Source organism: Molossus molossus, unplaced genomic scaffold (genome assembly GCF_014108415.1).
Source record: "Molossus molossus isolate mMolMol1 unplaced genomic scaffold, mMolMol1.p scaffold_m16_p_2, whole genome shotgun sequence".
NCBI lineage: Eukaryota > Metazoa > Chordata > Mammalia > Chiroptera > Molossidae > Molossus > Molossus molossus.
The window spans coordinates 165,203-178,420 of NW_023425355.1; the positions used below are offsets into that span (position 1 = coordinate 165,203).

At 38.3% G+C, this 13,218-nt stretch overlaps 1 protein-coding gene across 3 annotated transcripts in view; it reads left to right on the forward strand.

Moving 5' to 3' along the window:
• The window catches only part of ZDHHC15 (zinc finger DHHC-type palmitoyltransferase 15), a 95,682-nt gene that overhangs the window by 81,971 nt on the left and 493 nt on the right, over positions 1–13,218 (forward strand). For 2 of the 3 annotated variants that reach the window (XM_036270745.1, XM_036270748.1), the window contains one exon: positions 9,606–9,682. In XM_036270745.1, coding sequence (XP_036126638.1) covers positions 9,606–9,652 — 47 coding nt within the window. In that variant the 3' untranslated portion in view covers positions 9,653–9,682. Of the gene's footprint in view, positions 1–9,605; positions 9,683–10,120; positions 10,221–13,218 lie in introns of those variants that run through there. The other variant, XM_036270746.1, reaches the window with a different exon arrangement.

Consider the following 13,218-nt stretch of genomic DNA (forward strand, 5'->3'; position numbering starts at 1 on the left):
ACTTTATATGAAGATAAATGGAAAAATGTCCTCAGGTGAAGATTTAAAAAGATAAAAAATAAAAGATAACTTTCCTTGATATACTACTCTTGGCTGGTAATTTTTCTCTTTCAGTAGTTTGAATATTTGCTTCCTCTCTCTTCTAGCTAGTTGAGATTTGACTGAAAAGTTAGATGATAATCTGATGGACTTTCTTTTATAGGTTACTTTCTTTTTTACCTGGCTGCCTTGAGAATTCTTTCTTTGTCTTTAATTTTTGATAGTTTTAATGCAATGTGTCTTGGAGGGGTTCTCTAAGTGTTCTGTTTGCTTCTTGGATTGAGGATCTAGTTCTTTCCATAGGTTTAAGAAGTTATCATCAACTGTTTATTTAAATAGACTCTGTTCCTTTCTCCTCTTGCTTCTTTTTGGCCTATATTCTTATATTGCTCATTTTTATGGATTCAGATAGTTTTTATAGAGTTATTACATTTTTTATGCTCAAGTCTCCTCTTTTTCCCTCTGCATCATTTCTACATTTCTATCTTTGATATTGCCAATTGTTTTCTCCTTCTGGTCAGCTCTACTTCCTATGCTTACTAGTTCATTCTTTTTCTCATTGAGTTCTTCATCTTCAGAATTTCTATTTGGTTCTGTTTTAAAGTTTCAGTCTCTTTGGTAAAGTACTCCTTTTGTTTGTTGATTTAGTTTCTGAGTTTATTTAACTACCTATCTGTTTTCTTGTATCTCGTTGAGTTTTTTTCAGAACTACAATCTTGAATTCTCTTTCACTTAAATCATATATTTCTATGTCTTTAAATTTATTTTCTAGATATTTTTCATGTTCTTTCTGAGCCGCCTTGTTACCTTGGTTATTCATAGTATTTGATGGATTCCTTCTCTGTCTAGGCATCTATGTGTGAATGACACTTCTCTAGTAGGTTGATAACAAGGAATCCTATTGTTTTCCAGTAGGTGGCACTGAATCACAAGGTTTTTTTTGTTTGTTTGTTTGTTTGTTTGTTTGTTTTAGCTCTCTTGCACTTCTCTGGCTTTTCAGATCTCTGTGGGATGGTGGAAAATGGCTTGTGTTCCCTGGGAAGATGTACACCTCCCTGTTATTCAGTTTCCCAGATCCCAGGGTACCAACCATGCAGTGGATTACAGTGGGTTTTGGGTCTCCAAGTCTGATAATCCCAGTGCTGTCACCACAGCCAGATGCTGTTGGCAGCATGGCATGAAGCATGGCGGTGCGGTGTGCTGGGAGAACCTGGCCATCTCCTTTGTTGCTTTGCCCTTCCAGCAATGGTGACTGGCCAATCTCCAGGATCTCCCTGATAGGCCTCCACCTGACACTACAATTAGTTGCAGAATGTGTCCGTCACTCAGGGAAAAAAGTGTTTCTCTAGTACCGGGTCTCATGTTTGCAGATAATGTGCTCTGCAACTAGACAGGAAGGATGAGGGGAGGCGAGCTCTGAAAGGGTGAGGAAGGCCACCAGACTTTTGGGCTTTGTTTCTCTGTCTGAAATGCTGATTACCAGACAACCGTGGCCACACCTCTGTGCTTCATTTCTGCCCAGGTCACTGGGCTCAGCTGCAGCTCATACTGTCCACTCCTGAAGAAATGCTTATGGAATATCTTTGCTCCTCTCGGCCATAATCTGATTCCTACCCTTTCCATGCTAGCCTTGCAGAGAGCTCCAGATTGCAGGGTTGCATCCATGGCTGGTATCAGCTCTCCTCCCGTCCCACCTCTCCTGTTTGCTCCCACTTGCCCATCTTTTTATTTATTTATTTATTTATTTATTATCCTCACCCGAGGGCGTTTTCCCATTTTTTGGTTCACATGGAGTGGGAGGGAGAGAGAGGAAGAGAGAGACAGAGAGAGAGAGAGAGAGAGAGAGAGAGAGAGAGAGAGAAACATCGACGTGAAAGGGACACATCGAGTGGCTGCCACCTGCACGACCCATCCAGGGCCGGGGACAAACTGCAACCGAGGTACGTGCCCTTAGCGGACACCGAACCCGGGTCTCTCTGGACCGCAGGCCGACGCTCTAACTGCTGAACCAGATTGGCCAAGGCACCACTTGTCCATCTTTAGATGTTTCGGTGCATGGCTCTTTCAGACATATTTGTATATTGAGCTGCGAAGTCTTTGTTGAATTGTAGATGTTCAAATTGTTTTAAGTTTAAGGGAAGAGACCAAGGAGGTCTGTCATGCCTCCATTCCTCTTAAGAGATTTAAATAGGCTTCTGTGATGAGATTTTTACAAATAGTCTTTAATCAATGTATTAATGCATGAAAATTTGCAAATCAAAAGTGACAGATTGATATATTCTGAGGAGATTTTAACAGACATCTTTTAAAAGTTCTTTGAGAGACTTAGGGCTACATTTAAGTTTTTGTTTGTTTTTAATAACACTGGAGGATATGTTTATTGATTTTATAGAGAAGAAGGGAAACAGAGAGAGAGAGATGGAAAGAAACATTGATGTGAGAGAGAAATATTGATCAGTTACCTCTCGTACACACCCCAACCAGGGCTCAAACCTTCAATCTAGGTATGTGCCTGGATCAGGAATTGACCACAGCCTTTTGGTGTATGGGTGTATGATGCTCCAACGACTGAGCCACCTGGCCAGTGCCATTTAAGTTTTTGAGGAAATTATGCACACGTATGTTACTCATTACAAAATATCGTGTCATTCATTTTAAAAACTTTAAAGATTACAATATGTATTTCTTCTCTATTCAAAATTGGAATCCATCTCTTCCAAATTTGATGGATAGCATTTACCGCCCTGCCTTCCATAAATGTCATGAATAATAATGTGGGTGTGATTGTCATGGTGGTTCTTAAATGCAAACTGCTGTATGTTAAAGTCTGCCTTTATGTGAAACTCATACAGAGGCCCCTATCCTTCTAGAGGGTGATTCTAGTTACTTAATATTTTCTTATAGAGGTGATTTCTCAATAGCCTTTTTATCTACATTTATTTTTTATTTCTTTTTTTATCCTCACCCGAGGACATTTTTGCATTTATCTTCAGATAGAGTGGGACGGAGAGAGGGAGAAAGAGAGAGAGAGAGAAACATTGATGTGAGACAGACACTTGGACTGGCTGCCACCCACACAACCCCAATTGGACCGGGGACAAACCACAACAGAGGTACGTGCCCTTAGTGGGAACTGAACCCGGGACTCTCTGGTCCACAGGCTGATACTCTAACCACTGAGGCAAACTGGCCAGGGCTCTTTCCTAGTCTTTAGCTACTCTTCCCCTCCAAGGGTCTACATTTCTCTGGTGTCTTCTAAATGCTCTCTGTCTTTTTATTATTTTAGTAGGTAACAAAGGCTATAACATTTTTCAACCATTATACCTTTCATATTAGTTGCTGAACTATTTGATCATGGGCATTTATTTAAGATACAGCATCTCATGAGTCTAGACTTAACCCTGATGGAGAAGGTGAGAGCTTCCCAGAGAACAGTTGTCCCAGAATTTATTGGGAACTTCCCAGATCCCCATTATCTAGAATGAACCTAAACTCATATGAATCTATTTTTAAATATTCCTCAGCCTGGTCCCAGGTTGGAGTCTTCAGAAGATATTGTCAACCACATCTATTTTTTGGTTATCTGACAGGAACTAAACTCAGTTTTGACTTTTATATAAACACCAAGGTTAGCATCTGTCCATTGTAACGTAAGACTTCTATCCATTAGGCTTAGTGCCTTTATTTCCAAGTAATGTAGGTAGAACCAGTTTCTTTTCCCTTATTACCTTGCTCTTCCATCAAGCTCTTATCTTAAACTAGCTTCCTGTTTTAAGAATGGAGCAAGCAGGTCAGGATCAAGTGTAAGGTGCAGAATAATTATGCATAAGCTTATAACCAGTGAGGGGAAAAAAGTTTCAAATATCTTTTTTTTATTAACTAATTCATTTTTGTTACAGATGAGGGGGGGGGATTAGTGAGGGAAAAAGGAGAAACATCTGTAAAATATTTTTTTATTGATTTTTTTTTAGAGGGAGAGAGACATAGAAACATGGATTGGCTGCCTCCTGCATGCCCCCTGCTGGGGATCAAGCCCACAACCTGGGCATGTGCCCTGACTGGGAATCAAACTGGGACCTCTCAGTCCATGGGACGCCGCTCAATCCACTGAGCCACACTGGCCGGGCAAGAACATTTTTAAAGAATTCAGCAGGGGGAAAAAAACAAGTTTTCCTTAACTAAACAAAATTGCTTTCTAGCTCCAGGTAATGAGAATGAAAATTGACTCTTGATTATATTTTTTAATTTAATGAAATATATCCCCAAAGAGGTATTTTTATCAAGTAAAAAATCTCTATAATACAAAAACAAAATTTTGCTTACATTTGCTAATACAAGTTTTAGTGTTAATGACAACCAGGGTTTGGAAGAATTCATCTCATTCTTGTCAAATGCTTGGACACTTATCCAAAAAAATATTGACTTCAGACTCTAGCATAGTATGGGGTCTTAAATATGCCCTAATTTCCTGCTACTTTGCTTGGGTAAATGCAAAACTTTTGTTTGTTTGTTTGAGACCATTAGTAACTGCTCATGGTAGAAGAGGTTTCTAATTTATTTTCAGTTTGGTATTTTCTACTGCCATAATAAATAGTCTATTAGGAAAAATAACAAGAAATAAACTAGTGTTTGTTGAGAGCATATCTATGAAAGGTATGACATTGGACCCATAAGGGGAGTTATGCATTATTTTCTCTGAATTCAAGGCTCTTTCATTTATTTAGGGAGATAAGACATATATATGAAAAGTTGCCTAACAAAACATAGTACAAAGTATGATATTGACCAAATAAATAGAAACATAAAGTTTGTGCTATAAGAATTCAAAGGAGAGTGTGATTCCTATGGGCTGGGCTAGTCAGGAAAGGCATTACAGAGGAAGTAGAATTGGGGCCTTCAGTATTAGATAGGATTTGGATTGGTAGCAAAAATGAAGAGGCAGAAAGTACAAGTCACAGATTGCAATGCATAAAACTCCAAGCTAAATAAGAAGGATCTGAAGAATGTAGCCCAGAGTTTAAATGGCAGAGGATGGACGAGAACTCCTTAAAGTCAGAGACCTTCTCACCTTTATTTCAGTATTCTCTGCAACCCTTGTCAAATAGGCTTGCATTATAGATGATTGCTAGATTAATTCAGCAGGTAAATTGGTGTCATATCAGGTAAGTCCTTAGATATAACACTAAGAACTCTATTTTATGGATGATAAAGAACTACTAATGGTTTTTGAGAAGGAGCATGATGTGAGGAAAATGTTATTTTAAGTAGATAATGAAGTAATACTCCTACCAAAGCACACTTCCATCCTATGAAGAGATTGCTTTAATCCCTAGACTTTTTAGATGATTGATAAGAGCCTGTCTCTTCATCAGAACTCAAACTTTCTAAATACACACTATATAGAGCAGCACTGGTTCTGAGATAAGAGGCCTTTCACATCAAGAGCTTTGTTGTTTAAAGTGTCTCTGGGTGACCTTCTGTGCAATCACTTTCCTGTCAGACAGCCATTGAATCTTGCTGGAAGAAAACCTTATCACTTAGGTTTTGGGCCTAACCAGACGCCTACAATTATGCCTGAGGAAACTTAAGATACTACCACAGGATTTGGTCAAGGTTCTAAGTTAAATTCATGCTTTCGCCCTGGCCAGTTTTGCTCAGTGGTTGGAGCATCGGCCCACAGACCAAAGAGTCGCGGGTTCGATTCAGGCCAAGAGCACATACCTCAGTTGCAGTTTGTCCCAGGCCTTGATGGGGTTGTGCGAGAGGCAACCAGTCGATGTGTCTCTGTTACATCGATGTTTCTCCACCCCCACACTGTATCTGAAGATAAATGGGAAAATATCCTCGGGTGAAGGTTAAAAAAAATTCATGCTTTCTACCTCAAAGAATATATTTCTTCAAGGACACCAAATGCACCTTAATTATTCTTATACACAGTGGCAATAAGTAGAGCCAACTATGGAAGAGTCCTTAGTCTCAGTCAGTTCTTTACCAACTTTCTACATAGGAAGTCAAGATACATAGGCCTATACTAACATCTTACCAACCTCACCTTCTCATGAGTGATATACTTATGATTACACATGTGGGATGATTAGGTACATGGTTCTTTTTCACAAGGTTATTTTCTCTCATTCCTACACAGAGGAGGCAGTACCATTCTGGGGGAGCATGTCTGGCTGCTCAACCAAAAATATATAAAACAGGAGAGGTGAGAGGGAGAGATTAACATTTGTTAAATGTATTTGGGGAGATAAGACATATACATGAAAAGTTGTCTGACAAAACACAGTACAGGATATGATGTTTGAATGAATGAGTAGAACCATGAAGTTTGTGTTACAGGAATTCAAAGGAGACTGATTCCTGTAGGCTGGGCTGGTAGGAAAGGCTTTACAGAGCAAGTAAAGTTTGGGTCTTAAAGATTATATAGTATTTGGATTTGTGGAAAGAAATGAAGAGGGAGAAGGTACAAGGAAAATCACAAATAATGCACAAGACCCTAATCTAAGTGATGAAAAAAGTAATTGGTTCCAATAAAAAGTTTGGATGGTAAGGAACTAGATGGGAATTCCTTGAAGTCAGAGATTTTATCACCTGCATTTTATTATTGTCTTTATCCCTAGCGAAATAAGATTGCATATAGATGATTGTTTGATTCCAAGAATACAACTAACATTTGGTTCAGTGGTTAGAAATTCGGCCTGGGGACCAAAGAGCCGTGGATTTGATTCCGGTCAACGGCATGTACCTCAGTTGTAGTTCATTCCTGGCCCTTGCCAGGGTCACGTGGGAGGCAACCAATTGGTATGTCTCTCTCACATTGATGCCCGCCCCACACCACTCTATCTAAAGACAAATGGAAAAATATCCTCGGGTGAGGATTACAAAAAAAAAAAAAAAGACAAGATGCTGTACCCACAATGGAGCCATGATTCCAAAGACATTCAGAGCCATTTTTACTTTTCTACTCTTCCTGGAAGAAAACAGCCTTGTCTCTGAAATCTACCTGGCTAACTGTGGCAAGGGTAATCTACCCTGATTGACCTCTATCTTCTGGAATCCACACCTTACACTTACAGGAGCACTCTGAATGGCACATTTATTTCATAAAGTAGAATGTACTAAGCAAAAACTGGAAGGTCAACACCTAAGGCAAGAGAAACAAAGAAAAAATGAATACGTGGGACTACATCAAACTAAAAAGCTTCTGCACAGCAAAAGATACAATCATCAAAATGGAAAGGGATCCCACTATACGGGAGACCATAATCACCAATGATGCATCAGATAGGGGTTAATTTCCAATATATATAGAGTACTCATACAACTCAACAAAAGGAAGAGAAAGAACCCAATTAAAAAATGGGCAGAGGAACTATATAGACACCTCTCCAAAAAGGACATACAAATGGACAAGAGACATATGAAGAAATGCTCAACATCACTAATCATCAGAGAGATACAAATTAAAACAACTATGAGGTAGCACCTCACACCTGTCAGAATGGCCGCCATCAACAAATCATCAAACAACAAGTGTTGGCGAGGGTGTGGAGAGAAGGGGACTCTAGTGCACTGCTGGTGGGAATGCAGACTGGTGCAGCCACTATGGAAAACACTATGGTGTTACCTCAAGAAGTTAAAAATGGAACTGCCATTTGACCCAGTGATCCCACTTCTAGGAATATACCCTAAGAAGCCTGAAACACCAATCAGAAAGAATATATGTACCCTCATGTTCATAGCAGCAGTATTTACAATAGCTAAGATCTGGAAAGAGCCCAAGTGTACATCAGTAGATGAATGGATAAAAAAGCAGTGGTACAGATACACAATGGAGTACTACGCAGCTGTAAGAAAGGAAGATCTCTTATCCTTTGAGACAACATGGAGGGATCTGGAGAGTATTATGCTAAGCGAAACAAACCAAGCAGAGAAAGACAATGTCACATGATCTCACTTATTTGTGGAATATAATGAACTAAACAAACTGCTGAACAAAACTGACCCAGAGACATGGAGGTGGGGTACAGGCTGACAAGCCTCAGAGGAGGGGGTGGTTCTGGGGGAAGAGATAAACCACAGAGCTTACGTGCATGTACGCATGACCAATGAACATAGATAACAAAGCTGGGGATGGGGCGGGGGGGAGGGGAGGAGGGTGTCAATGGGGGAAAAATGAGAAACATCTATAACAAAAACAAATTAATAAATAAAAAAATTTTTAAAAAAGAATACTACACCAAGGCACATTATAATCAAATTCATTAAAATAGGTGATAAAAAAAAAAAAAAAAAAAAACCTTTAAAAGAACCAGAGTGAAAACACAAATTACCTGCAGAGGAACAAAGACAAGAATGACAGCAGACTTCTTGTTGGAAGCTATGCAAGTTAAAAACAAACAAACAACACCCTGTCAATTTATAATTCTATGCATACCCAACAAGAAAATGTTTAAAAAATGAAAGCAACATGAAGATTTTTTCTCAGTCATATGAAAGCTGTAATAATTCATCACCAGCAGGCTAGCACTACCAGAAATCTCTAAAGAAGTCTTTAAGTTAGAAGAAAATTAAATCAGATAGAAATGTGAATATACACAAAGGAGTGAAAAACACCTGACATAATAAATATGTGAACTAATAAAAAAAAAAACTGGAAAGGTCAAGAATTGTCAACTTTTTAATTTATTTTTAAATATGGTTTTATTGATTTTTTTGTATCCTCACCTGAGGATATTATTTTTCTATTTATATTAAGATAGAGTGGGAGGGAGAGAGAGAAACATCGATGTCAGAGGGACACATCGACTGGTTACCTCCTGCACAACCCCAACCAGGGCCAGGGACGAACCACAACTGTGGTATGTGCCCTTGGCCTGAATCGAACCTGTGACTCATTGTTCCGCACGCCAACACTGTACCACTGAGCCAAACTGGCCAGGGCTGTCAACTTTTTTAAATCTCAAAGTGCCAAGTACATTTTTATGCAGGGAGTATAAAGAAAATGACCATCTGCGCATTAAGTAAGCTGATTCAGGGTGCACTTTGCTCCCCTAAAATGCTGTGTGTTAGAAACAAAAACACTTGTATGTACTATACATTATGTTGCTTGTTAAATTCAAAGCCTCTTATTTTCTAGATAGTTCCTTCCTTTTTAGAAACACACCAACACCTAAAGTACTATAATAGCTATCTCAATTATGTCCAGTAAAATAACAGCAAGACAGGGTAATTTTGTTAGTAGCAAGACCCAAAACTTTCCATTAATGCTATCTCATGTTGAGCTGTCATTATAGGTATTTAAGTCAAATGCCAGCCAGTATCATAGACCAGATAATGCTAATAAATAAAATAATCTCAGTTCATAGTACAGCAGGCAGACTACTCTCGAAGTGTGAATATCTGGGCTGGTTCCAAATGCTTCAGTATAGCTGCAGGTCTTTAGAGATTTGCAGATGTCTGCTGCCTCTAAGAATTGAAAAAGAAAGAAACATTCCAGTGAATACCCACGTGTACAACGGAAAGAGACATTTGATCACGTTTACTTTTCAACCTTACAGATTATCCAGAAGGCTCATCATCTCTTGCAGTGGAAACAGAAACGTAGCAGTTTTCACATTTCCTGCACCTCTGACAGGTGAGTATTCGGCGGGAGGCACACAGAGCGCAGCATGGATGGCTCAGAGGCAGGCTTGGGCGGTACCTGCCAAAGGAGTCAGTTTTCACCCTGGTGAACAAGATGTTAAATTCTTCACCCTTGTATTATTCACATAAGTAGAAGTTCTAGACGTAGTTTCCCTGTGTAATGTACTGAAAGGATGCCCTTATTCCCTGTAAACTCGTATTATTCACTTGAGCTAAAAGACCCCCAAGGTATCCAGAAACAGCCAAACATACCATTCAGGTTATGTGCTTTCATACTATGTATTACACATGATGCATTTCAGGCCTCTAAAATGATATGAACAGGTGGTTTTTTTTTTGCTGTTTTTTGTTTTCTGGTTGTTGTTTTTTTTTTTTTTTTTTTGCTTAACTCCATTATGTCAGTTAACAACCTACTCTTATCCATTCACAGGCAAAAAGCACCATCCCTACACTCCACTTCTCCCCAAATGCTACTAATTTGTTCACCAGTGGCAGGCAGCCTTACACATGGAGTTCTATTAGGTCTAATGAAAAGCTAAACAGCCTTCTCTTTGCAACATTCATAGGTAAATAACCTAATGTAATTTGGCATTAAATGGAGAATTTCAGTGATACAAATACCATGGAATTCAAAGCTCTGATCTGATAAGCCTTCCAATTTCATTCCCATGAAAAAGCTAGCAATTATTCAGAAGCTTATCGATCTGTCTATGGACTCTTGGGTCTTCACTGTTTTCCTTCATAAAACCCTGCTGAGTACCAGTATAGATGCTGTATAAGACTTGGTATATGCCAGCCACTTCACTGTGTACTTGATGTATGTTATCTCATTCAATCCTCACAGCAGCTCTCTGAAGTAAACATATTATTCCCATCTTACAAGAAAACTCAAGTCCAGAGAGGTTAAATCACCTGTCTGGCCAGTAAGTGGATAAACTAAGATTGCAATCCAGGTCTGTCTGACCTCAAACCATGCTTTTAACCACTATGACACTACATTTAAAAACCTGACCTGGACTGTTTTCTGTGTACCTTCACTTTAATAATCAAAAGTTAAAAAGAGGGAAGAATCAAATGTCTTTTTCTCCAAAAAACGAATGGAATGTTTGATGTTTCAGTGAGATAACTTGTATGCTAGTATTTGGATTTCAGTTATCTATGCTGTTTGCATTTTTCTATGGATAACCTATGAAGCACTTTGACAGATGTTAAGAGATGTTAACAGATGTTAAGGTGGAATAAATTTCTCTGGTGAAATAAATTTAGGGAACCCTGTATAAGCAAAATTAGAGAGCTGTCTTTACCATAGGGATTCTTGACTTACTGTACAAATAAATGAGTTTGTCACTCTACAAGAGGAGGATGTACCCCAGCCACTGTGGCTCAATGGACTGAGCGTTGTCCCATGGACTGAGAGGTCCTGGTTTGATTCCCAGTCAGGGCACATGCCCAGGTTGCAGCTCCATCCCCAGTAGGGGGCGTGCAGGAGGCAGCCAATCTGTGTTTCTCTCTCACATCGATGTCTCTCTCTCTCTCTCTCTCTCTCTCTCTCTCTCTCTCTCTCTCTCTCCCTCCCTCCCTCTCTCTCTAAAAAATTCAATAAAAACATATTTTTTAAAAAGAGGAGGATGTAGCAGCCTTCTGAAACTACTTGACTGGACTTATTTTATTATGTGCAGATCATAGAACATTGTCTTTAGTGCAGTACTTGTCAGGCCTTATAATATGGTAAAGAACTTTGTCAATCTTGAAAAGTGGAATAAGTCTACCCAAACTTGTATTACTATGTAACTCTTTGTTTCAGAACATCTTGAGTGAATGTTAAGTCATAAAATATATTTTTGATATGATGTCCTTTATATGCAAAATTGCTTTTAAACAATGCTTTCCCAGGGCATTCTGTAACATAAATTAACTGATTGATTTTGTGGGAATAACAGTCTTGTTTTAATAATAACAGAAAAGTGTTTGAGAACATAGGAAGAGTGGAGAATCATTTCACAATTTATCATGATATGAAGAATTTTTTATGTAGATAATTACTACAGTGATGTTTATCGAAGCTCCAAATAGAAAAGAACCTGAATGTCCATCAATAAGGGGATGGTTGAATAAGTCATGTGTGTCCAAACTAATAGATACTTTATACATGTTTTCCTTTGTTTTATTATTAAAAGTTTTTAAAATTCAAGTATGAAAGATAAAGTGAATACCCAAATGTTTACAATGTAGAATTAACAAATGCTAACATTTTTATTTTGTCTCAAATTTTTGTATTTAAAAATTATTGCCATCATTTTTACACAAAAAGCACTGATTCTACAGGATATTTTCTTAAAAATGAAAGGACAAACTTGGACAAATATTTGCAAAATATATAAAACAAAATTTAACTTTCTTAATTTACAAAGGTCTTAGAAATCACTGGGAAAAAAAATAAGATAAACAGGATAGTTAGAAAAAGGGCAAAGGTACAATTCACAAAATAAAATGTAAATTAGAAATACACAGCCCTGGCTGTTTGACTCAGCGATTAGAGTGTCGGCCTGTGGACCAAAGAATCTTGGGTTTGACTCTGGCCATGGGCATGTACCTCAGTTGCGGTTCCTCCCCAGCCCTTGTCGGGTTGTGTGGGAGGCAACCAATCAATATGTCTCTCTCACATCAATGTTTCTCTCCCTCTCTCTCTCTCTCCCTTTCCCCCCTCCCGCTCTATCTGAATATAAGTGGAAAAATATCCTCAGGTGAGGATTTAAGAATAAAAAAATAAACATAAAATTGTTCAATTTCACTAGAAAGAAATACAAATAAAAATAACCCAAAATATAAAATTTGTCTACTGAAACAGCCAATTTGTATAAATTAGAGCACCTAGTGTTGGCAAGGATAAATGGAACCACGTGTACCTTTTTATTGTCATTGAATTTATTGGAGTTACATTGGTTAATAAAATTATGTCTAGAATCTCAGACTTAGGGTATTCTTGTCCTTAAGTCTGAACAGGAAAGCAGCTATATTGGACTAGCTCTTCAGTGAAGGACAGAAAATAACTCATGTTTGTCAAATAACTCTGTAAATCACCTGGCATATAATAGGTTTCAGGTGTACAATTCTATAATACATCATCTGTATATTGCACTACGTGTTCACCACCCCAAGTCAAGTCTCCTTCCATCACCATATATCCCCCCTTTCCCCTCTCCTACCTCCCCCCCCCAGTCTGTTCTCTGTATTGGTGAGTCTGTTTCTATTTTGTTTATTTTGTTCATTAGATTCCACATATAAGTGAAACCATATGGTATTTGTCTTTCTCTGACTGACATATTTCACTTAACATAATACCCACTAGGTCCATCCGTATTGTCAAAAATATTCAAATTCAAAATTGCCCAATTTCAAAGCTCATGTTATTTCCATCTGAATTTTAAAAAAAAATTTGTTTCCCATTATGAAATTATTATTTATGTACTGGGGGAAATACAAGTAGACAGTAAAGAAAATAAATTACCTGTGAATTCATCACTTACA